We start from the raw sequence: 24378 nt of genomic DNA on the forward strand, positions 1-24378 counted from the left end.
GCCATTTGGAGGGGGAGAAAGCAGGACCACAACCACCCACCATGGCACACATCTACGACATCGGCACCCGGGCGTGGCAGCCCGATACCACTGAGGGCTGGGTTGCCTCGGAGGTGACGGACAAGCAGATTGCGGGAGACAAAGTGACGTTGGTCTTCACGCTGGAGAATGGCGAGGTACGCCCACCCAAGAGGACACTGCACTGTTGCAGGACACAGCGGCTGACAATGATTCACTGCGCAGACCAAAACCGTCGAGACGACGCTGTCTGCCATCCAGACGGGCAATGATCCCAATCTCCCGCCGCTGATGAACCCGGCCATGCTCGAGGCCAGCGATGACCTTACCAACCTGTCACATCTCAACGAGCCGGCTGGTACGGCCCGCCCAATCTGCATGGGATACATGGCATACTGACGAGAGTGCAGTGCTCCAGGCCATCAAGCTACGCTACCTGCAGAAGGAGATCTACACATATTCCGGTATTGTCCTCATCGCGACAAATCCCTTTGCGCGAGTCGACTCGCTATACGTACCGGGCATGGTACAGGTCTACGCTGGCAAGCAGAGATCGTATGGCGCTCCGCATCTGTTCGCCATTGCTGAAGAGGCCTTCGCGTGAGTTCCCCGCTCCCCATACCCGCCGTGGCAGCCACTAACCCTCCGCAGCGACATGTTGCGAGACGGGAAGAACCAGACCGTTGTCGTCTCTGGTGAATCCGGAGCCGGAAAGACGGTCAGCGCCAAATACATCATGCGATACTTTGCGACACGAGAGTCGCCCGACAACCCCCACAAGCGGAGAGGCAAGTCCGACTCGATGAGTGAGACAGAAGAACAGATTCTGGCCACCAACCCCATCATGGAAGCCTTCGGTAACGCCAAAACCACCCGTAACGACAACTCGTCGCGATTCGGTAAATACATCGAGATCATGTTCAACAAGCAAACCGACATTATTGGTGCAAAGATTAGGACATACCTGCTGGAACGGTCAAGACTGGTCTTTCAGCCGCTTAAGGAGCGGAATTACCACGTCTTCTACCAGTTGGTAGCTGGTGCGACGGACGAGGAGCGCGAGGAGCTGTCCTTGAAGTCGGTCGAGGAGTTTAGCTACCTCAACCAAGGCAGTGCGCCGGTGATTGAAGGTATGGACGACGTGGCTGAGTTCAAGGCTACGAAACAATCCTTGACCAAGATCGGTGTGCCCGCCGAGACTCAAGCTGGCATCTGGCGCCTGCTAGCAGCCCTGCTGCACATGGGAGACATCAAAATCACAGCAACTCGAACAGACTCAAATCTTGCGCCAGATGAGCCTTCTCTCGTCACGGCTTGTTCACTGCTAGGAATAGATCCCAACACCTTCTCCAAGTGGATTGTAAAGAAGCAGCTCATCACTAGAGGAGAAAAGATTGTTTCCAACTTGACACAGCAACAGGCTATTGTAGTGCGAGATTCCGTTGCCAAGTTCATTTATTCCAGTCTGTTCGACTGGCTGGTTGAGCGAACAAACGAGAGTCTGGCCACCGAGGAGGTTATTTCACAAGCCCACACCTTCATTGGTGTCCTTGATATTTACGGTTTCGAGCATTTCGCAAAGAACTCTTTCGAGCAGTTCTGTATCAACTATGCTAATGAGAAGTTGCAACAAGAATTCAACGCACACGTTTTCAAGCTGGAGCAGGAAGAGTATATGCGCGAACAGATCGACTGGACTTTCATCGACTTCGCCGACAATCAGCCATGTATCGACCTCATCGAAGGCAAGCTGGGTATTCTGTCTCTACTGGATGAAGAGTCACGTCTGCCTATGGGTTCGGACGAGCAGTTTGTCACTAAGCTGCACCACAACTACTCTGGAGATAAGCACAAGTTCTACAAGAAGCCCCGGTTCGGCAAGTCCTCTTTCACAGTATGCCACTACGCCATCGACGTCACATACGAATCCGATGGTTTCATCGAGAAGAACAGAGATACTGTGCCCGACGAGCACATGGAGGTTCTCAAGGCTGCAAGCAACAAGTTCTTGACCCAGGTTTTGGATACTGCTGCTTCGATCCGAGAGAAGGAGACCGCTACCAATGCCTCTTCTAAGCCGGGCACTGCCATGTCGGCTGGACGAAGGATGGCGACCAACCGCAAGCCAACGCTTGGTGGCATCTTCAAGTCTTCCCTTATCGAACTCATGCAGACTATCAACTCGACCGATGTCCACTACATTAGATGTATCAAGCCCAACGAGGCCAAGGCGGCCTGGCAATTCGATGGACCTATGGTTCTTGGTCAACTGCGTGCCTGTGGTGTTCTTGAAACAGTCAGAATCAGTTGCGCGGGTTACCCCACACGATGGACCTATGAAGAATTCGCCCTCCGTTACTACATGTTGGTCAGGTCCTCCGACTGGACGCCAGAAATCCGAAACATGGCTACCGCGATTTTGAAGAAAGCCTTAGGTGCCGGCAAGAACGATGGCACCGACAAGTACCAGATGGGTCTAACAAAGATCTTCTTCCGCGCTGGTATGCTTGCGTTCCTCGAGAACCTACGCACAGCCCGTCTCAATGATGCGGCTATCATGATCCAGAAGAACCTCCGAGCTAAATACTACCGCCGTATCTATCTCGAGATGCGTGAGGCTGTCATTCTCGTGCAATCGTTGGCTAGGGGCTACATGACTAGGGAACAGGCTGAGGAGGCTAGGCAGGTCAAGGCCGCTACTACCATTCAGAGGGTTTGGCGTGGTAGCAAAGATCGCAAGCGCTTCCTTGTTGTCCGAAACTCGCTCATCAAGTTCGAGGCTGCCGCAAAGGGATTCCTTCTCCGCAAGAACATGCTGGACAAGAGGCTTGGAGATGCTGCTCGTATGATCCAACGCAACTGGCGCAAACAACGATACATCCGCGCGTACAAGAAGGAGATCAACGACATCATCACTGTCCAGAAACTCTGGAGAGGAAGGAAGGCCCGCAGGGAATACAAGGTCCTTCGCGCCGAATCCCGCGATCTCAAGAACATTTCTTACAAGCTGGAGAACAAGGTCGTCGAGCTTACCCAGAACCTCGGTACGATGAGGGAGCAAAACAAGTCGCTCAAGTCGCAGGTGGAGAACTACGAGAGCCAGATCAAATCGTACAAGGAGCGCAGCCGTACCCTCGAAAACCGTCAGAAGGAGCTTCAAGCCGAAGCCAACCAGGCTGGTATCACCGCCGCCAAGCTCAGCCAGATGGAAGACGAATACAAGAAGCTGCAGACAAGCTACGAAGAAAGCACTGCAAAGATGCGACATCTCCAGGAAGAGGAGAAGGAACTCCGTGCGTCGCTTAAGAGGACCACAGACGACCTGGAACAATCTAAGAGGAGGAGCAACGTTACCGAGACCGAAAAGATGACGCTCCGTCAACAGCTCGCTGAGTTGCAAGAGCAGGTCGAACTGATGAAGCGATCCGGCCCCATCGCCGACCTGACCAACGGTCACTCCACCTCTGTAGCCCCCAGCAGCTTGATCAAGCTCGTCTCGTCGAAGAAGCCAAAGAGGCGCAGTGCCGGACCGGATACCCGCGATATCAACCGCTTCAGCGAACAGTACAACCCACGGCCTGTCTCGATGGCTCCTGGTTCCACTATCCACAGGCAGAACCTTTCTGGTTCAACCTTTGCTCAGCTTGATAACGTCGAGCTTGAGCTTGAGAACATCCTTGCTGAGGAGGATATGTTGAACGATGAGGTCACCCTTGGCCTGATCAAGAACCTCAAGATTCCATCTCCCACAACCACACCGCCTCCTACCGACAAGGAGGTCCTCTTCCCTGCGTATCTCATCAACCTTGTCACCTCAGAGATGTGGAACAACGGCTTCGTCAAGGAGTCGGAGCGTTTCCTCGCAAACGTCATGCAATCGATTCAACAAGAGGTCATGCAACACGATGCGGAAGATGCAATTAACCCAGGTGCTTTCTGGTTGTCAAACGTACACGAGATGCTATCGTTCGTCTTCCTTGCGGAAGACTGGTACGAGCAACAAAAGACCGACAACTACGAGTACGACCGATTATTGGAGATTGTCAAGCATGATCTTGAGAGTCTTGAGTTCAACATCTACCATACCTGGATGAAGGTCCTGAAGAAGAAGTTGCACAAGATGATCATCCCTGCTATCATCGAATCGCAATCGCTGCCTGGTTTCGTCACCAACGAGAGCAACCGTTTCCTCGGAAAGCTGCTTCAGGGCAGCAACACCCCTGCCTACAGCATGGACAACCTACTCACTCTGCTCAACAGCGTCTACAAGGCAATGAAGGCTTACTACCTGGAAGATTCCATCATCACACAGTGTGTTACTGAGTTGTTGAGGTTAGTGGGTGTTACTGCTTTCAACGACTTGCTCATGCGCCGCAACTTCCTTTCATGGAAGCGAGGCCTGCAGATCAACTACAACATCACTCGTATCGAAGAGTGGTGCAAATCGCATGACATGCCTGAGGGCACTCTGCAGCTTGAGCATCTGATGCAAGCTACCAAGCTGCTCCAACTGAAGAAGGCTACCTTGAACGACATTGAGATCATTCAGGACATTTGCTGGATGTTGAGTCCGAACCAGATCCAGAAGCTGTTGAACCAATACCTGGTAGCCGACTATGAGCAGCCCATCAATGGCGAGATTATGAAGGCTGTCGCATCGCGCGTGACAGAGAAGAGCGACGTCCTGTTGCTCACAGCAGTCGACATGGAGGACAGTGGTCCATACGAGATTGCGGAACCGCGAGTCATCACAGCACTTGAGACATACACGCCTTCTTGTAAGTACTCCCTTTCAGCAATCTATCATTCAATCGAAACACGACTAACACGCACGATAGGGCTGCAAACACCCCGCCTCAAGCGCCTCGCCGAAATCGTCTCTCAACAAGCCATCGCGCAACAAGAGAAGCTCGAGTTCGACGACGACATGCCCAATGGCCAGAGCAATGGCGATGCCATGAATGCTCTGACCGGCGGAATGGGCATCAACGGCGGCGGCATGAACGGACACGGTACGATTGAAGAAGGTATTGAGGCATGAACTTTAGCATCTTTGTAAGCGAGCGAAAGCGAAAGATTTGGTATTAGACATGAAACGACACGAGACGAGATGAAGGAAATAAGCGCCGCAGATGATCCCAATATTCGTAGTTGTAGTAGCAGCTTTTTCTTCTGTGTCTGTCTAGTCGCTGGACTTCTGGGAGGGATGGAAGATGTGCTTCAAACTACTACACGTTTGTTCTTTCTGCAATTGCGGAAGGGGGTGGAATCAAAGGCGTACGACGCATGATGATGTTGGGTATTTAATGCTGGGTGTTTTTTTTTCTTTCCTGGGAATGTTATATCTCTTCAAACTTCTCTTTTGTGTGTGTTGTGTTCGCTGTGCGCGGATGTGATGTTGTCCTTCTGCCGATGTGACAAAGAAGTGGGCTAATTCTGCTGAGCATATTCAAACGGTCCTCGACTACGTGACGGCGTGGGGATGGGAGCCATATTCTGCGTTTGTGATGAGACTCAGCAATAGATCCAAGGTGTTCAAGTGCGGTCGAGAGAGGATAGCCACTGAGCACGATGATGATGATAGATGATGATGGAGGATGGAGGATGATGATAGAAGAAGTTGTGTAGGTCGATCTCAGACCTATAAGTATATTCATAGAGATTTGCTTGCTCTCAAACATTAATAATCCTTTATGTGTGTCCGTGACAATCTCTAACAACCTGCATGGTCAGATGATTTAGTAGACAAAGGTGCTGGCTATCAGACTCAACATCTTCCGCGATCTGTATGCTACCTCCACTACCCTATATGGTTCCATGGACAAATCTTGTTCACAGATTGATATTGCGTACAGATACCATCTCGAGGCATGCGATTACTAATGGACAGACACAGTGATGAGCTATCTGAGGATAGTCGCGACTCTTGAACATGTGCGAACTCAGATCATCTTGGTCTTCAAGGATGATGAGGGCTTACCTTGGCGTTTAGCGTAACGCTTGTTGCTTCTGGCAACTGATTTTCGATGTGTCTACTGCCCTATCCAAGGGAAAGACTAAACAGGTATAGAGATAATAAGGCCTACCTTACAGCTTACATTACCTAGGTAGCCCTTCGTAAGAACATTTGCAAAGATCAACAGTATTGTAGACTTTAGGATTCTCTATTAATGTTTACATAACGCTAAATTAGCTCTATTATATCAGGAAGAAGTACACTACTCTACAGAGCTGTTTAGTTTCTCTCTTTTTGAACCATTTGTCAGCGCTCCGTGGTTCATATTACCCTATCTCCACACTCAACACAAACACGACCGCAACTGTATCCGCTCACTGAACAGTGTTCATAAAGCACCCTCACATTTCACGTCTCCTCCGATTGTACACACCATGACATCGACACACGCGACAAAAGCCGAGAAAATTCGAGAGGAACTTGGGAGACAGTACAAAGACAAGGACTTCAGATTCCCCAATGGATACACTGCCGCTGAAGCCGCCGATTTTCTCGATATCCGAAAGAGAGTGTTCGAGAAGCGAATGAGACTCCGATCCGACGACCGTGACCAGGCCATCTCACCTGACGACGTATACGCGAACGAAGTCGATCTCCTCGAAGATGCACTACCAACAGCTGAGGGCCAAGAGAAGTTCTGGTTGTGGGTACATGAAAATGATCGCAAGATCCGCAGGATGCCTGAAGCTGGGGCAGTTCAGGACTACTTCAAAGCTCTCGCTCAAACTGATTACTCAGACAAGGGTTTCTCTAAGGGAACTGTTCACAGTACTAAATACATACGTTTACCCATACATACCCGCGGGATCCTACAACGGTTATCGCTATCGCATCGTCCCATCGCTTATCCCACTGGCCCCTGATGAGGAGCTGGTCGACTGGAACGACCCACGTGAAGTTGCCACCGATCCGATTGTAGCTATCGACCTAGCAAGACAGATAATCCACTCTTCAGACGGGGTTGAGGACCGCAACCGAAGGAGGCGTGCTGACATCTCAGAGGAATCGTATTCCAGTGGCTCCAGCAACAACAGCACCATCCTAGGTAACAGTATTACTGGATTCGTATGCTTCCAAGTTGGAGAGCTTCGTGCAGCCGAGGAGGAGAATTGGTCAGATAACGGCAACCTACCCAAGGGACAGGACGTCAGCAAGATTCTATGGGAGCGCACAGACTGGGTCTTGGTCTTGGTCATCAGTGCTGAGAGTACTGCCGGTGCTGTTTGGCTGCTACAGAATTTCAATCCAATAGTCGAGCACACATCCGATCAGTACACGATCATCCTAGGAGATCCAGAGAACCTTTATGGGTGGGGTTACTTCCAGGGCGAGCGACAGTTGAATCCGGTGCCGATACAACGTGGTGGCGTGAAGATCGCGCACAAGATCACTGATCTCACCGACACTAGTAAGTGGACCATGGATGAGTACATTACAGGAAAGTACGAGATAGTGCAAGCAGCACTCGCGGACCGTGTTGAGGGCAAGTCGCCTGTCATTGTCAGGCAGCTGCCAAGATTCGAGTCCCAGGATGATTCGTCTCCAGACGTCTCGAGGCTCCGCATTGAGGATGATTAGGAATGGAGGGACGAAGGGTGATGCTAATGTACGTAGGCATGTTAGAGAAGTCGACCGGTAGCATGTTCGTACATGTTTCGATCTCCAGATACGTACCAGTACATAGCGATGGTTGCAGGGGTTTCCTTTTATCATAGATCTCCTTTTGTTTATGGGTCAGGTGGTCTGGCTTCTCGCGAAGGGTAGGACATCAAGCAATATGTTTTTTAACCATGAAGTAATGCTGTGATGTGAGGAAATCTGACTCGTGTAGACTGTGTTCATAACGACCAGGACTTTGACACGACCTACCACCAAAGAAAAAAAAGGCAAAAGCAAGCAAAGGAAGCCAAACCCACGAACCGCAAGAACAGCTCCATGACCGTCGGCCCAAGCTGCGCCGAACCACGCGTTCGGGGTGCGCCACACGGCCCGCTCAATCTAGCGCGCTAGCTATACTTGGCCGCCGTTTGGCCCTTCCAACGATCCCGACATCCGTAATCATCTCGACAAGCGACACGGCCAAGCCATGGAGCTGACGACAACGTTTCCTCTCCTTTGCAAGCCCTCTCCTCACGATCCTCCAAACTAGACCCCTAGAAAAGCAGAGAGACAAATACCAACTTTCTTTCGCTCCCTCGATATATCTTCCTTATTGCTTTTCCCTTATCTCATACGTTGTTGCATTGAGCGCGCATTATTCTAGTTAACTAATTACCTCGAACCCTGCATATTGCGAACGTAATACGAAACCTGAACCACACGATCCGGCTTACCCCAATGAGCCCTTCCACGTTTGCCTAAACTACGAGAAAGATCCTGAGAGAAAGCGCACGCGACTGCATCCGCATTGCCGTCAAGGTGTTAGGGGGAAGATGCCGTCTGTCGCGCAATGGCAGGGGACGCCTTCAGTCAAGGGCTCAACTGAGAGCATACGCATGGCGTTGCTCACAGCGTCGCTCATAGGCTTGCAGTAAATACGATCCTGGCCCAAGAAGTCTACATGTGTCATGTACTAAGCAACATGCAGGTTCACGTGGAATGTTGAAATGACATATTGCACACCCTACCTCCTCGAACTCGGTCTTACGAAATCGAAAATCTCCCTTGTTTGGGTCGCCGGTCCACTGTCAGGCCTCATAATGCAGCCCATCGTCGGCGTCGTCGCAGATCGTTCTACCTCACGATGGGGCCGTCGAAGACCCTTTATGTTCTTTGGAACGATACTGGTGGCCATGTTCTTACTGCTGCTAGGCTGGACAAAAGAGGTGGTTCGGTACTTTATAAAGGACGAGGTTGCGGCTAAGAGCGCGACGATATACGTTGCTGTGTTTAGTATCTATGGGATTGATTTCGCCATAAATGCTGTGCAGGGAAGTTGCAGAGGCTTGGTAGTCGATACTTTGCCTATTTCGAAACAACAGATGGGCAGTAGTTGGGCGAGCAGGATGGTTGCGGTTGGGAGTTTGATAGGGTATGGCGCAGGAGCAATTGACCTGAGGAGTGTGTTTGGGCCCATGTTGGGAGACACGCAGTTCAAGCAGTTGACGGGCGTTGCAGCTTTGACGCTGTGCTTGGCCATTGGAACGACAAGCTGGGCGGTTACTGAAAGAGTGCTTATTCATGACGGAGCTGAAGAGGGCAAGGAGCTGGATCTCAAGCAAGTTCTCGGTACCATCGCGCATACTGCTTTGAACCTGCCCCGAAGTATCCAAGCCATCTGCACAGTTCAATTCTGGGCTTGGATTGGTACGTTGTTGATGTGCTGTTTGTGCGGACTGTGTACTAATGATTGGCCAGGCTGGTTTCCTTTCCTCTTCTACAGCACGACTTGGGTTGGCGAGGTATACCTACGGTATGACGCGCCAGCTGAGGTCAAGGCAGCAGGTGATCTTACGGGCAAGGTTGGTCGCATTGGCTCCATGGCCCTCATCGCCTTTTCCATTATCACATTCGTAATGTCTGTTCTACTGCCTTTCTTTGTACAAAGTCCCGAAGACGATGAAAAGGGCCCTGGCTTCTCCCATCCGCCTAAGCGGTTGACTGGGCTGGCCAAATATAAGCCAAGCCTACTCACAGCATGGACAACTGCGCATTGTATTTTCGCAGGAAGCATGGTCATGGCGCCTTTCGTGAGAAGTCTGAGACATGCGACTATCATCATCGCTTGCTGTGGCGTGTAAGTGACCACCGTGAAGCCCTCCTCCACGGAGCTCGACTGATGCAACACAGATCATGGTCCGTAGCCTGCTGGGCTCCCTTTGCGTTTCTCGGCGTAGAGATCAACCGCCTCAACGCATCGTCGTCGCACTCGACACACCCAAAGCGCTCCTCCATCGACCTTCCTGAAGCGCAATCCAACCTCGAAAAGGGTGCTGCATCTTCCTCTAGCGGCGGAGCAAGCTCAGGCCAATACCTCGGCATTATGAACCTATATACGACGCTACCACAATTCATGGGCACAGGGATATCGTGGGTAGTATTTTCCATCTTGGAGCCCGGAAAGAGTCCCGAGTTGAGTGAGGCGCCGCCCGAAGAACATCATAGCACAGATAGGCCGAATGCAATTGCAGTTTGCTTGTTCATTGGGGCCTGTTCGGCGTGTATGGCGGTTGTTGCTACGAGGAGGTTGGGAAGAATACAGGGAAGACTGTAGATGGGAAGACGTGGATGCCTGAATAGCCTAAGAAAAAAAGTCCAAACCACCATCGTCATGTCCATGTCAAGACTTTTTCAAGTTCTCTCATCAGTTGGTGGTGTCCCGCTCCTGCCGGTCGGCAATTGTGAGTTGTGGGTATTGTTTGGAAGAATTGAAGTTCTCTCGTCACGACGCTTGTCACTGGGAATAGGGTTCTTGCACATGCCGCTAACGGGCAGTAGAGAACATGACTCTTGGTGACACCCACCCCCAACATGCTCACATCCGTGGTTGCCATTGGCGCCTTGCGGGTTCGGGTTTAGGGTGGTGCCCTGGGCCAGAGAGATTTTGCTAAGGGTTTGCTAAGGATTTTGCAGAGACCCGCTTTGTTCTAGAAGGCAGGTGTGGCTACTGATCGAAGCTGACGCTGATCGGGTGTGTAGAGAGATCGCAAAGAGTACCCAGGTAGGATGTGTGCATGGTGCTGCTTAGTGCATCCGTGTCAAGCTCCGAGTCGACTCACGATGGTGACAATGTGCAGTCGGGGCGTGTCCGGGCGTGGGATTGGACAGAGTGGAAAATCCACGCTCTCCCGTCTCCGAGTACCCTCTCCAAGTACCGGCGGCCAAGGTCGGCCGTGGTGCCAGTGCAGGGCAGGGCAGTCGACGTGGTAGACTACTGCGCGCACAAGCAAGTGAGGTATCGCCGCCAGATAAACTTGAATCGCTCGTTTGCTGGATGTCGGAGAGATGCAAGCAAGGGCACACGTGCCATGTCGCTGCGAAAAGACGGTCAAGGTACAAAAACCACCTCGCCCGCCGCTCTGGCTTGATTGTATCCGCCTCCATCCAACGGGCAGTGTCTATCGTCTGGTCGCGCAGTCCCAGTGTGTTGCTGTTTGCCAGCCTACGGTTGCATTTTCCACTAGCCTGCAACTAGCCATAGAGAGGGGCGAAAACAACCTTGCGTAGCGCCTGTCCTTCTCGCTCAACCCGCCGAACAATTCTGCGGCTCACCCACAACATCCACCTTTCGCCCAACAATCTCGCCACAGCCAGACCGACATCACTCATTCGCCAAGATGTCTGAGCCGATCCGCAATAAGAAGATGGATTCCATATCCGCCCCGTAAGTCGCTTCCCAACCCTCCGCCACACAATTTTGTCTCTCCAAAACACCACCACAACAAGCCCCCCCATCATGGACGTACCGCATTCTAACGTGCGCCCTGCCAGCACCCCCCAGAACACACCCGCAAATGCTGCCCCGATATCATCGCGCGCTCAGCAGCCCGGCGTGGGCACCATCAAGGAAGGTATGTCGCAAATTCCCTGCCCCTCCAACCCCGCCTTGTATCGTCGTCAAGGCCTTGACCGCTAACTCGATTTTTCGCACAGAGGAACTAGAGCGCACCGCCGCCGGCCTGTTCGCTGCCAACCCCGCCCTCGTCGCCATGATGCAGAACAAGCTCGGTTCGCTCGTCGGCCGCTCGAGCGGCTACATTGAGTCACTCCCAGCCTCGGTCCGCCGTCGTGTTGCCGGCCTCAAGGGCGTCCAGAAGGAGCACTCCAAGCTCGAGGCTGAGTTCCAAGAGGAGGTCCTGCAGCTGGAGAAGAAGTACTTCGCCAAGTTCACACCGCTATACCAGACCCGTGCCAAGATCGTCAACGGCAACGAGGAGCCCTCAGAAGACCAGGTCAAGGTCGGCGAGCAGCAAGATGAGGATGACGAGGACGAGGACCAGCCCGAGCCTGAGCTCAACAAGGACGAGGGCAAGGATGTCAAGGGTATTCCAGAGTTCTGGCTCAGCGCCATGAAGAACCAGATCTCGCTCGCCGAGATGATCACAGACCGCGACGAGGCTGCTCTGAAGCACCTGACCGACATCCGCATGGAGTACCTCGACCGCCCCGGTTTCCGCCTCATCTTCGAATTCGAGGACAACGAATTCTTCACCAACAAGACCATCACCAAGACCTACTTCTACCAGGAGGAGAACGGCTACGGAGGTGACTTCATCTATGACCACGCCGAGGGCGACAAGGTCGACTGGAAGGCAGGCAAGGACCTGACTGTCCGCATCGAGAGCAAGAAGCAGAGGAACAAGAGTGAGTTTTCAATCGCCGTCACGAGGTGATAGCAGACTAACAGCTTTCAGACACCAAGCAGACCCGCGTCGTTAAGAAGACCGTGCCTACAGAGTCGTTCTTCAACTTCTTCGACCCGCCCAAGCCCCCACAAGACGACGATGATGCCACCTCTGATATTGAGGAGCGTCTCGAACTCGACTACCAGCTCGGTGAGGACATCAAGGAGAAGCTCATCCCCCGCGCCATTGACTGGTTCACCGGCGAGGCCCTTCAATACGAGAACATTGAGGACTTTGACGAGGGCGAGTTTGAGGATGAAGACGATGAGGACGAGGATGAGCTCAGCGATGACCGCGACGAGGAGGAGGAATCAGATGACGAGGTAAGCAGTTATAGTCGCTGTTTGAATAAACACCAACTAACACGATTGTAGAACGACGGCACAAAACCAAAGCAGGAGGCTGCTGAGTGCAAGCAGAGCTAAATGCTCGACGAAAAGTAATCTCGCATTCCCAAGATCACAATATCCCCAGGTCGTTCTAAGCGGCATGTGCAGTTCAAGCTAGCCTCCTAGCCGCCTTCTGTCACACTGAGATGTCTTTTTGAAACGACTCTCCACGTCCGATATTTCACTTCACGATTTCTTACTCGGCGTAATACTGCATCAAAAGAGTTCGGGGGTGTTCGTTCGGCAATGGTTGGTTGGAGCTTCCTCTGGACTAGATATCTTAAGAACTACTCAGTTCTCTACCCTCCCCCACCACTTCTTCTCACCCCTCCAGACATCTGCTCGAACAGGTTCCTGGGCTCTTACAACCACCAATCGCTAGCATCTACGGCGTTGTCTAGGTGGGGTTTTGCAGCATGTTTTCCTTGGGTTCAGGGATGTTTATGTTGACGAGGTATTTTAGACGGCGTAGGTAGTCTTGAGCGCATGTTACGGGTCAATGAAAAGAAAAGTTTGAAGCCTCACTTTTGGTAGGAGCCAGTATAATTTGCTCATGCTGTTGATGCATGTTGATCTGCCTCGGCAGGAGTGTGTGATAACACTCGCCTCATTCCGGATACCCAACCAACTATCAATACGTTCTAGAAGGATGTTACACATGCTGTGGTTACATAGGTATCCTTGCACCCGCCGTCACACTTCAGATGTTGTGCATTTGCTTTGTCTTGGGGGCCATGTCAGGATGAGTAGTGCGGGGTAGTGGGGGTTGTGCCGGGTGAAGTTCGGGCGCTCGAAAAATAATTCTGGAATGCGATCAGCAGCAGACGCGACTGAGCACCTGAACGCTACACAATACCCTACCACCCTCACCCCGCAAAGTACTACCACAATTACCCTGCAGGATATACCTGTATTTGGCAATAGATTTCAATCGCAAGGCACATACAAATAACGACTTGTGAAAGCCTACAACTCCCAACAGCCTGCCAACTACGCGACCGAGACCGATCACGACTTTGCGACGAGAGACGACGAGGAAATGGCGCGCCAGAACCCAAACATTGTCATCACGGGTACACCCGGAGTAGGAAAGACAACACACGCTGAGCAATTAGCGCAAGCGACAGGATTCAAGCACGTCTCCGTGAATCAGATTGTCAAAGACGAGGGCTTCCATGAGGGCAAAGATGAGGAGACAGGGAGTTGGATTGTAGACGAAGACAAAGTATGTAACATCCTTATAACAATCACGGTTTTCCGGGCTAATGTGTGTTTCATCCAGCTACTCGACCACCTGGAATCCCTCCCCCTAGCCAGCACAGGCGGCTATATCCTCGACTGGCACGCGTGCGACCTGTTCCCCGAACGCTGGATCGACCTCGTCATCGTGCTGCGCTGCGACAGCACACTTTTATACGATCGTCTCACCGCGCGGGGCTACAAGGGAAAGAAGTTGGAGGAGAATATGGATAGTGAAATCATGCAGGTTCTGCTTGATGAGGCGAGGGAGAGCTATAAAGAAGAGATCGTGGTGGAGCTGAGGAGTGAGAGTAACGAGGACGTCGAGGGCAACTTGGAGCGAGTGGAGCAATGGATTGAGCAGTGGAGGAAAGACAGGCAGAATGCGGAAGGGGAAGAGTAGGTCGAGTTGGGAATATCTAGAGGGAGAGAGGAAAAAGGTACGACGTGATACGATGGCATGTGTTATGATACCAAGACGATGTTTTTCTTAAAAGAGTTCTGGTGAGGTTGACTATCAATTCAACCCTCTTCTTGTGCTCTAGGCGTTACAGCAATCAAAATGCTCTTCTACGCCTCAGTTTTCTTGCTCGCCAGCCACTCCTTCAACTTGTCCAGTGCCTTAGCCCGATGGCTAATTTTGTTCTTCTCGCTCTTTTCCATCTCAGCATACGTCTGGCCTTCGTACTCGAAGCACGAGTCCCAACCTTTACATCGTTAGCTCTTCGTACTCCTTCTCAAGCCCTCCCACACTTTCGACACAATACTGAAAAGATCTGCCACTTACCGAAAACAGTTGGACCCCGGCTTTCTACCAACTTGCCATCTGTGCGTCCTTGGAAGAGAATCGCTTCGTGGCCTGGTCCCTCGCAGTATCCGAATGTGCATACGGCTTGGGCGGATTTGTCGTCAAAGCCGGAGAGCATTTTGTGGAGGTTGGGGGCGCCAAGGGAGAGCATGAACCATTTACTGGCGGATCAGGAGTGTTAGAGAGGCGGCTATTCAAGGGAAATTATTGGGGAGGAGTTGAGAGGATGTGCCAATGGAAAAAATGGGATAGAAGATAGGGAAAGGAAGAAGAGGAGGGATTTGAAGAGAAGGACGACATACATATACGGTCCCGGAAGATCGTTCATAGCTTTGAAGCAGAGACATGTGTCTTCTACTAGGACAGGGCCTTGAATCTGAACGATGGGTCCGTTAGCAACCAACAAAATCCTAGATGTACAACTCCTGATTTCGTTTCATGAGAATTCTGTGTTCCCATACCAAAGCACCAGGTGGGTTAGATTGTTGTTTTACTTACCGCTTCGGCTGCTCTCCGTGCCTTGTCTTTTGTGACTTCTTCAACGGTGCCTTGGATCTCGACTAGATCGACGTTTTGATTCCGCAGCTCGATGACACCGGAAAGAATTGCTTGGACTTCGGCGAGCTTGTTCTTGTTGCCCGTTATGAAGTTTAGGACCGTGGGAATGCTTGAGGGTGACATTATGAGTGTAGTTGAGAGCGTAGCTCCGGAATTTTTGATTGTTCGTTCTGATGAATCTTGGTGCTATGGGGATCGTTAGTTGAGATTTATATGATTTGTTAAGCTGCTGAGTGGGATTGATGTTTTCATGTTGGGAAGGGCGCAATGAGAATGATAGCGGTCTGAATGACAGTCTCGGTTGACAAAGGGCGCTTGACATCACAGACTGGTGTACCGCGAGGGCTGAAAGCACGTACTTTTTAGGGTTGATAGCTTAGTACTCTTCTAATACCACAATGTGCAATATCTCCGTCTCACAGTACCGCGATAGGGCTGAGGGGTCTATGTTTAGGCCCTTTCATAAGCGAGCTGAGCAGGGATCCATCTCCTAGCGTGCATTGAATGTTACCGTGGCCTACAGAACATCACTTTCAGCCGCATCAAATCACACCCTGCAAGGTTCCTGAATCCTTCATAACGGTTTTGACCGTTCTTACCGACTGGTCGCAGCTCCAAACCCCCGAGCTCGCCGAGCAAGAGCCTCATGGCGTGAGGCTGAACATCATTCGACTGTTATTCACGACCTCACCGCGCGCAACAAACCCTCTACAGCTATTCTCCGGAACGCACCGAGAGCTGAGCATTTTCCCTTTCGTCATCTCAGGACAAAGTGATCGCCGAGCACGCGCGGGGAGACCGTTGCTTTTGTCACCGCCAACATGGGTTCCCTCAGGACTCTGTTCCTGAGCGTATATGCCTCGAATGGCATTATAAGGACGTTATTTCTACCACTATGTTACCTCACACTATTCAGTCCATTCATACTTGTTCTAGCTTGGTACTTTGGTCTTGGTCAAACTCTTGAAAAAGCTATACCAGAAGACTTCTCCTGGTTCGATCTATTACCTACGTTTGCGATTTCGGCGGTCTTCGTGTTACTACCTACGAGGCTGCTATCAAGTTCGGGAAAAGTTGTCAAAAGCCAAGATGGGAAGAGACGGGTACAATCGCTGCCATACTGGATCCCGGGTGTACGTCATCTTTGGAGCATTGTTTTTGGAGGCGAGGAGTGGTTGAACGGCGTCCGGTAAGCGTGTTGATAATGCCCGTCGGGTTGATCTGACTGGCAATAGGGATTCTGCAACTGCAAGCATAGTGGCATACAAGGCAGCTGGGACCAAACACAACATCCTACTTTCAAATTCCTTGCTTGGCCAGATCTATAAGAACTTGCATAGTTTGGAGCTGCCAGACAGCAGCCAACTCGCTATTCTCCGAAACACTTTCAACCTCCCGAAAGTAATGGAGAGCCATTATCTTGAGATTCAGAACGAAATCAATCAGGTCGTGGAAACGGAGCTATACAAAGGTGTGGCCGAGGAAGGATTGATCAAAGCATCGCTGCGCATATTAACCGAATCGCTTCCGGACTTCGTCACATTCAACTCATCTATTGTCGACCAGATGCAATGGGAGCGCGTCTCCAACGTGGAACTTACGGATGGCACCTCTGAGGCCGAATGTGATCTGTTCACACTGCTCAACGAATTTTGTTGCAATGCTATTTTACCCCCGATTGTCGGAGCACAGTTTACAGAGTCTTATCAACTGCTTGCTACTGATCTGGCAAGTTGCAACGAACGATTTTGGGCTCTCGCTCTCGGGTTGCCGCGATTGACGCCTGTTCAGGGCTTGCCGGGAGCAGCTCTGGCAAGAAAGAGATTGCTGAAGAACTTTGCAAATCTGTTTACAGAGTTGACACATCCACCAGTAAGGAGGGTACCAGACGATGACGAGAGCGTGAGCGGAGAGGAAGACACGGACGCTGACGTAGTCACTCCCCTTATGAAGCTTAACGAGCTATTCACCAAACATGAACTACCAGCCGAGTTACGAGCTTCGATCGGTCTCCATCTAGTACATGGTATCTACTCAGACGTCATACCACTTGTATTCTGGACGGTTCTTCACATCTACTCGTCATCCAACGCGCAAGACGTAAAGGCTCCAGAAGGGTCACCTCTCGAGAATATCAAATCAGAATCCAAGACCTGGGCTCAAGCTGTACAACCCCCATCAATACACCCATCTTTTCCGGCACCACCGGAAATTCGCTTCGGCTCAGTGAAGGAAGCGCTGACTTCAAGTTCTCTACCTTATCTTCGCTCATGCATCAACGAAGCTCGACGTCTACATACCTGTTCCGCCAGCACATACAGAGTCGAGAAGCCACTCCATCTACAGGAGGACGGTCCTGGTGGGAAGGAGCAATGGGAACTAGAAACGGGTACATATATCGACATGGGTCTCTCTCAATCACTCATAAACTCGTCGTCAGCATTTCATGCCTCCCCAGAAACGTTTCGCCCCAACCGCTTTCTCAACACTCCCGTCTCATCGTCTGTCTTATCGCCTGCCGATAGCTCTCAGTCCTACAAGACTGATCTCATCATCTCTATCGTATCAGGTATCACCCAACTTTGGGAAATCGCGCCTGCGCCAAAGAAGAGCTTCTTCGATCACATCCAAGAAGCAGGTAATGAAGCGTCGTTTGGTGCCGAGGCCCTTACTGCGGAGCAAAAGGCTGCTAAAGAGGAAGCGAATCGGGAGAAAGAGGATGCTAAGAGGAAAGAGGCCAGGTGGGTGTTTCCAAAAGCGGTTGATGGAGCGGTCACAAGGGTTCCCAAGGGGGATATCCGGGTCAGGATCAGAAGAAGGGAGGGTTTGCCTACTAGCAAGGTTGTGCGGAGGATTGGTTAGCGTTAAGACTGGGGCTTTCACCGGAGCCAACGTGCATGCATGACCAGCATACGGACGTACATAATAGCCGCGCGATATGCGGCTGGCGGTATCGAGAGAACTATATGGAAGACGTTGCGGAGCCGCGATAGTATGTGTCCGCGACTATTTGACCGGGGCACGGGCCGGTAAGGTAGCTACATGAATCGGACCGCTGTATATACGTACTCGCAAGCAAGCAAGCATCTAGGATACAACAACATTGGACAAACCATCACCATCGACGATGAGAACGCATTCTGTCCCATGTTCGTGATCCACCCAGTCTTACAATTCACCCCAGCCCAAAGCCGAGCCTCTCCACCCAATATACCCACTTAACTTCAAGCTAAACTCTCTCCCATATCCCCATATCACATCCCTCGTACCTTCTACAGTTGCGATCGATCCCGATGTCCATTCTTTCGTACCGTGGTATCGCTACTTCGCGAAAGCGCTGACGTCTCCTCCTCGTCAAAGTAGCGGTGAGGTGCCGCTCAACACCAACACACCACCAACGCTGAAACTTGAATCGTCTTCCCGCTTCCACGCGAAAGAGAAAACGCAAAGCCACATCATCATAACTGATCATCAGAGTCGAGACTCTTCGATGTACACGATAATGTATTGATTGTCACATTGGCATTTGTACACCGCAGGGCTATGAACGAAGTAGGACCGCAATGGGCGTTGGTGACCTGGTGTTCTGTTATCAGAGTTTAGAGTACAGATCGAAGTTTATAGCTTGGGGATCGTGATGGTGACTAGGTAGTACATCGGAGGTTGAAGACGTAGTCGGAGACTTTTGTGCATGGGTGTTTGGACGTTGGAAGGACGTTGTCGGAAGATGACCTCCGATTTTGGCTAGTTCTAGTGAAGTGCTCCAACCCCTGAACCTGAACGATTGTAGGGCAAACGTTCGGACTAACCACCAACTGTTCTTTGGATAACTATATATTTTGATGTTTTAAACAATTTTCCAACAACAAGCACAACAGCTTCAAATCAGCCTTCCTAGCTCAGTGGTAGAGCGCGTCACTAGTAATGACGAGGTCGTCAGTTCAATTCTGGCGGAAGGCATTACTTTTTGACTGTATCACGGACGTAACCTTTTCGCGGACAAGCATGAAAGTACTGTGCGGATAGTGGTGGTGTGAATCTCATCTGTCGAGGCATTCCTCGGCTTGACTTCGAACTTTTTTTTTCAAATTTGTACCATGCCACTATACTCTCGCATGTTCACAATGCTCCTAGAACACCATCTTCATGATCGAAGGGTGCCATAGCTCCACCTCAACTCTATAGAATTCTCGATACGCGAATGTTGACTGCAGCATACAACGCACGATGTAGGCATGGTCACGACTGCAATCCAGTCGTCGGGATTGGACCGCCATACCACAGACACGATCAAGAACGCATGGCAGTAGGTATGAATTTGGAACTCATCAATGTCATTTCCATGATACTTTTCCCGCATGACCTGTTAACACCAGATGCGGATCGTACCCCATGCACGCCATCACTGCCGCGGGATCGCATCAAGGGCCATGTTTATCTTTCATTTGTAAACACAAACACCTTTGGAATGCCGATATCATGCCGCGGAAAGTTGAAAAGACCCAAGAACCCCTTGCCTATCCAACAAGACCTTAAACCTGCTCAAGGACGGTCTCCTTGAACTCACGCTCAACCTTCTGGCCAGAGTCATCCTGGCTTGACTCGCCGTGGAGACCGAGGAGGGCACCAAGGTCGAACTTGGGTGCCTTGAGGAGCTTGACCTTTCGTACGTGTACCTGTATTACGTTAGCCTGTGTCATCCACCGTTGTGCTGTAGACCACATACGTTCTGGAGAGGGTAGATGCCCTGGGTGGCCTTCTCGATCTCGCGACCGATGACCTCGGGGATGAGCTTCTGGGTAAGCTGGGCGAGGGTGCATGAGCTGGCGTCGCGGGCCATGATCTCAACCATCTTCTTGCGGATGGCCCTGATCTGGGACGACTGGGCGTATGTGGTCTTCTTGACCTGGTTCGGTCGTCGCTTGGTGAAGGCAATGCAGAAGAGGCGGAGGAGGTAGTCGTCGGTGGTCTTGACAACGACGTTGGCCTCGATGAGGGATTGCCACTTGCGGACGAGGGAGCGGAGCTTGTCGGAGGTGAAGTCGAGACCGTGGAAGTTGGTCAGGCAGTTCTTGCCCTGGACCTCGTCGACGCGGAGCTTGACCTTGCGGAAAGCGTGGTCCTCATCCTTCTGGAGATCGGCGAGCGAAACCTCGAATATCCGGCCCTTCAGAGCGTCGTTGGCGTTCTTGAGACCGGTGGTACGGTTGACGAGGGTCTTTCCGACACTACAAAGAGCGAAGAGTAAGCATTGAGTCCCCGTGTACAGCGCAGCGGGAATTCTTACTCTCGGACGGCGAAAGTTCCTGGGGCCTTGATGTTGTACCAGTCCTTCTTCGCGAAGGTGTCGGTCTTCTTCTTGAGACCCTTCTTTCCCTTTGAAAGACGCTTGTTCTTGCCGACAGCCATGATTGCGAGTCTTGTTGTCGGTAGTCGGGAGGGTGGTTGTCGCTGTCGATGTCAAAAGGCTGAGAGTCGCAAATTGGTGGTGTTCAAAATCCGTTAAGCGAGCCCAGTAGCGCATCACGTGTGCCAAGCCCCAAAATCGAGCGCGGTGATCAGCAACATCAACCTCCAATCGAATGCACATCATCTAGAAGATCCGTAGTGAACGGGTCCTTTCATGGCTGCTAAGCTGCTTGATCTCCTATGCGTCGCGATGCATGTGGAAATCCTGGAGTTGCGTCTTGCGAATTTGCAAGTAAACGTGTAAAGTGCGTGCATGTTATTCATCACAATAATGAACAGGGCACAGCAGAGAGAGGTGCTGCAGTTACATCATGGCAACGAAGCACTATTATAGTCGTCGTCGTCGTCGTCGTCGTCGTCGCCGCCATAGTATGGAGAGCACATGGGGCACGACCAACTTCACGCCAGAAATGCCTGGTAATGCAATGGAGACCAACAACATCGTTCACGGCAGATCTCGGTTAAATCGGACACGTTGAGTAATTTACATATGGTTACATTGTAGTGGCTCTAGATCCCTTTACAGTTCTTTCAGCTGTAACGAACAGACTAGACTACCCTTCGCACACGCTAGCGCCCCCATCCAAATTTGAGTCGCACTCATTCTCAGGTGTCCTCCAGGCAGTGCCAAGCATTCCACTCCATGTGGCAACAATGCGATCATGGCCGCAGCTGAATCGCTGCGTCTAGCATGACGAGACATACCCGCGCACACCATCCTCAATGATTTCTTCCCTCCTCTTTACATCTCGACATATTACTGTCGTGACATAGATCTGCTGATCTGATCCCTGTTCATTCTCACTCTTGCTGACAGCAAAGACGATGCGGTGATAGTCAGATGGACTACCAGTCAAGCAGAAGATAGAACACTATCAACTTGCGATGCTCTGGGTCCAGATTACGGTACTTCAACTCATGGTAAGGAGCGTAAGCCTGGCTGGCGATGCGGTGATGGGGTTGGTGGGTGTTGTTGAAATGACAAGTCCTTGTTGCATAACATCAAAGACTCATGCATGTCTGTTCATGTCCTGACATCAGATTGCTGATGTTGCTCGCCATATGGATTCTGGTTTTGGCAAAACTTCTCAAAGTCAGGAAAGCTGATGTAGCCATCTAGAAGAATGTTAGCTTGTGCTGCTTCGTAGCAAGTGATCCGGTTCAGTGCTTACCCTGCTGCCTGTATTGCCTGACGTAGCGGTCACTTTCAGTCCTGGACATCGATGGCCTCTCAGAAGAATAGGCCGGTTCTGACTGTAGCCTCGACCGTGGAGTGAGCATTGGGCTTCCAGGTGGCGTCTCGCCTCGAGGTGTAGTAGGCGATGAGGCAACCTTAGCCAAGAGGATAGAGGCCTTGGTCGGGCTGCCCGATGTTGATGTGCCAGAATCCCGTCGAGAAGTTACAGGCACGAGTGTCGTGAGGCATGGTGAAGAAACAGTTGACGGTGTTAGAGGTGGCCGCCGACTTGCTGAGCGGGATCGTTGTGGCGCCTCGGTAGGTAGTGAGAAGTAGTATCGTGGGTGGCTAGACATGGCGAAGATGTGCGTCGATCGACAACGAGCGAATGTCAAAGTCGGAGAATTAAATGCGGTTTGGGAATTGAAGAATGACGGAGTGAGCGGGAGGGTAGTATAATAATGGTGTCCAAATCGCCTAGACGCTATTCACCCCATACTACCGAATGCACGTATGTATAGTGACGCCTCTGGCTGTTCCAGGCACCCTGGTCGACGCCAAGTGCATCAGCAGCCCGGAGCTCCCCACTCGACATCGCTGGCTTTTTGGGCTAGTTATGCATGCCGAAGTGGGTACCGCCAGAAAACGTGGACGTTCAGAATTAGTGTGTTTGCAAGGGAGGTGTGCTGTCATGCTTTGACTCGCCCTGACTCGCCCCTGGTGCACACAAGACCACCTCACGTCCATTTCTCTAGTCTGGTAGTCTGCTGCGAGCTGCTGCAGGTGTGAGTTGGCCACCGCCGACGACGAGGCGGATGACAGACCTGAAACACTTTGTTGTGATGAAGCAGACACTGGCATTGTACCTGGGTAGCCAATTCGGAAAGGTCGATTTCGCCTTGGAGTGCGCTTACGGTGTGGCAGGTCATTCGTGTCGGCCGTTCCTGATTGGCATCGCGCAACTCGATCCAAGGCCTCGCCGGAAGAGCGGGAGTGCACTGCCATAGCGGCGCCGTCGCATCCTCAAACCATGGCATCGGCGGATGCAAGCCGCCATCCCAATGAACATCCGTCATGGCTGCGCGGTGATGACAGAACCAGCTCTGCCTTGTTACTCGCCCTGGAAACTGGGCGAGCCTTCCTTGTTGTGTATCAGGAACGTTCGAGGGGCACACGTATGCTTATCCGTAGCCTAAGTTGTTATCGAGTTCCAGACACCTCTACAGACCACCATGCGGTTTGTGCGACAATGAGACAGGTACCGGACCTGCAATGAGCCTCATTCATATCGGCCACTTTGCTGGTGACGACATTGCCTCAGCTGAGGTTTCTATTTATGCAGTGTCATGCAATGCAGATGACAATCCCTTGTCATTGAAAGTCGAGAACGTTGCACTTGCAAGGGCATCCTTCCAACGCCTTCGTGCGATCCGGTTGGAGCATAAAGACACGCGAGGACACCAACGCGTTCGACACCGGTCGCTATTACCCACAGCCCTTCGATAATGGTCTCTCGTGTTGTGGATGTCACATCGGTAAAGTCCCTCCGTTGCATAGCCATTGAGGGGGAGACGCGTACCCGACATTCTACCGCTTAGGGGTACACGAGGGGTCGCAAGTCGCAATATATCATTAATACTTGAGACAGTCGCAATCAGAGTGATATCCCTTGCACAACTGATCATTCACTCATGTAGCAAAAAACAGAGGGAGTTGGCAATGCAATAGTGAACGATTGCGAGTATTTTCTGGGGATAATTCGAGCCATCCTGCTATCCCCGGATCTACCCCTCACACTTTTGACTCTGCAACTAGAATGCCACAAAACGTAACTCTGTCGGCAACGCTTATGTCTGACTTGGTTCTGGAACGATTGTTACCTCGTCTCGCTCCACCTCCGCGTCAGCTGCTCTCACATGTTGCCATGCTTTCCATGAAGAGCGGGCAACGCTCCGATTTGATAGTCCTCATCCCAACGATGCCTTCTCAGCTGGTCGCCTAACACCGGACGTTCAACAAAACTCTGATAAGGGACCATGCCAACTCTCTTTAGAAGCACAGTGCGGCCCTTCTTGTATATACACGAGAGATCCCATAGGCAGAGCAACAGTTCACCTGTCCGTCCAATTTGAGAGGCAGATGCAGGAGCCGAAAGTTGTCTAGCATCATGCCGTGCTGCCCAGTCCGTCATTGTGTACACGCGATGTGGTTAGCCATGCCGACGTGCATGTCAAACCCGGGAAGCGGGTACCCCTCCACGCCGTCATAGCCGCGGCCGTTTACAGCATCTTTGCAATTCCGCATCCTCATCGACGATAGATTCCCATGTACTCTTTTCGGACCGGGTACGATCAGCCACT

The 24378-nt window shown here is 51.5% G+C and overlaps 9 protein-coding genes across 9 annotated transcripts; 6 read left to right on the plus strand and 3 right to left on the minus strand.

Moving 5' to 3' along the window:
• Positions 1 to 41: 41 nt before the first annotated feature.
• Positions 42 to 5059, plus strand: AA0111_g7729 (Myosin-2; the record flags this gene model as incomplete). The annotated part of the gene is made up of 5 exons (XM_028654098.1): positions 42 to 176; positions 244 to 376; positions 429 to 618; positions 670 to 4796; positions 4857 to 5059. 5 exons carry the CDS (start codon positions 42 to 44, stop codon positions 5057 to 5059), a joined length of 4788 nt encoding a protein of 1595 aa, XP_028504678.1.
• A 1349-nt stretch (positions 5060 to 6408) lies between these two features.
• On the plus strand, positions 6409 to 7612 carry AA0111_g7730 (hypothetical protein; the record flags this gene model as incomplete). The annotated part of the gene is made up of 2 exons (XM_028654100.1): positions 6409 to 6677; positions 6736 to 7612. 2 exons carry the CDS (start codon positions 6409 to 6411, stop codon positions 7610 to 7612), a joined length of 1146 nt encoding a protein of 381 aa, XP_028504556.1.
• An 854-nt stretch (positions 7613 to 8466) lies between these two features.
• AA0111_g7731 (hypothetical protein) lies at positions 8467 to 10247 on the plus strand (the record flags this gene model as incomplete). Its single annotated transcript, XM_028654101.1, has 4 exons — positions 8467 to 8564; positions 8622 to 9340; positions 9392 to 9770; positions 9824 to 10247. The coding sequence occupies 4 exons, from the start codon at positions 8467 to 8469 to the stop codon at positions 10245 to 10247; spliced, it is 1620 nt and encodes a 539-aa protein (XP_028504555.1).
• Positions 10248 to 11310: 1063 nt separating this feature from the next.
• On the plus strand, positions 11311 to 12803 carry AA0111_g7732 (putative nucleosome assembly protein; the record flags this gene model as incomplete). The annotated part of the gene is made up of 5 exons (XM_028654102.1): positions 11311 to 11357; positions 11465 to 11544; positions 11627 to 12337; positions 12388 to 12701; positions 12753 to 12803. 5 exons carry the CDS (start codon positions 11311 to 11313, stop codon positions 12801 to 12803), a joined length of 1203 nt encoding a protein of 400 aa, XP_028504557.1.
• A 1003-nt stretch (positions 12804 to 13806) lies between these two features.
• On the plus strand, positions 13807 to 14409 carry AA0111_g7733 (hypothetical protein; the record flags this gene model as incomplete). The annotated part of the gene is made up of 1 exon (XM_028654103.1): positions 13807 to 14409. The coding sequence occupies one exon, from the start codon at positions 13807 to 13809 to the stop codon at positions 14407 to 14409; it is 603 nt and encodes a 200-aa protein (XP_028504610.1).
• A 167-nt stretch (positions 14410 to 14576) lies between these two features.
• On the minus strand, positions 14577 to 15495 carry AA0111_g7734 (Inosine triphosphate pyrophosphatase; the record flags this gene model as incomplete). The annotated part of the gene is made up of 4 exons (XM_028654104.1): positions 14577 to 14713; positions 14794 to 14975; positions 15117 to 15190; positions 15313 to 15495. 4 exons carry the CDS (start codon positions 15493 to 15495, stop codon positions 14577 to 14579), a joined length of 576 nt encoding a protein of 191 aa, XP_028504552.1.
• Positions 15496 to 16193: 698 nt separating this feature from the next.
• AA0111_g7735 (hypothetical protein) lies at positions 16194 to 18234 on the plus strand (the record flags this gene model as incomplete). The annotated part of the gene is made up of 2 exons (XM_028654105.1): positions 16194 to 16561; positions 16608 to 18234. The coding sequence occupies 2 exons, from the start codon at positions 16194 to 16196 to the stop codon at positions 18232 to 18234; spliced, it is 1995 nt and encodes a 664-aa protein (XP_028504551.1).
• A 1670-nt stretch (positions 18235 to 19904) lies between these two features.
• Positions 19905 to 20781, minus strand: AA0111_g7736 (40S ribosomal protein; the record flags this gene model as incomplete). The annotated part of the gene is made up of 3 exons (XM_028654106.1): positions 19905 to 20048; positions 20099 to 20600; positions 20660 to 20781. The coding sequence occupies 3 exons, from the start codon at positions 20779 to 20781 to the stop codon at positions 19905 to 19907; spliced, it is 768 nt and encodes a 255-aa protein (XP_028504554.1).
• A 1084-nt stretch (positions 20782 to 21865) lies between these two features.
• AA0111_g7737 (hypothetical protein) lies at positions 21866 to 22374 on the minus strand (the record flags this gene model as incomplete). The annotated part of the gene is made up of 2 exons (XM_028654107.1): positions 21866 to 21957; positions 22014 to 22374. The coding sequence occupies 2 exons, from the start codon at positions 22372 to 22374 to the stop codon at positions 21866 to 21868; spliced, it is 453 nt and encodes a 150-aa protein (XP_028504553.1).
• Between the last annotated feature and the right edge of the window lie 2004 nt (positions 22375 to 24378).

The sequence above is a fragment of the Alternaria arborescens genome (genome assembly GCF_004154835.1).
Source record: "Alternaria arborescens strain FERA 675 chromosome Unknown contig_18, whole genome shotgun sequence".
Lineage (NCBI taxonomy): Eukaryota > Fungi > Ascomycota > Dothideomycetes > Pleosporales > Pleosporaceae > Alternaria > Alternaria arborescens.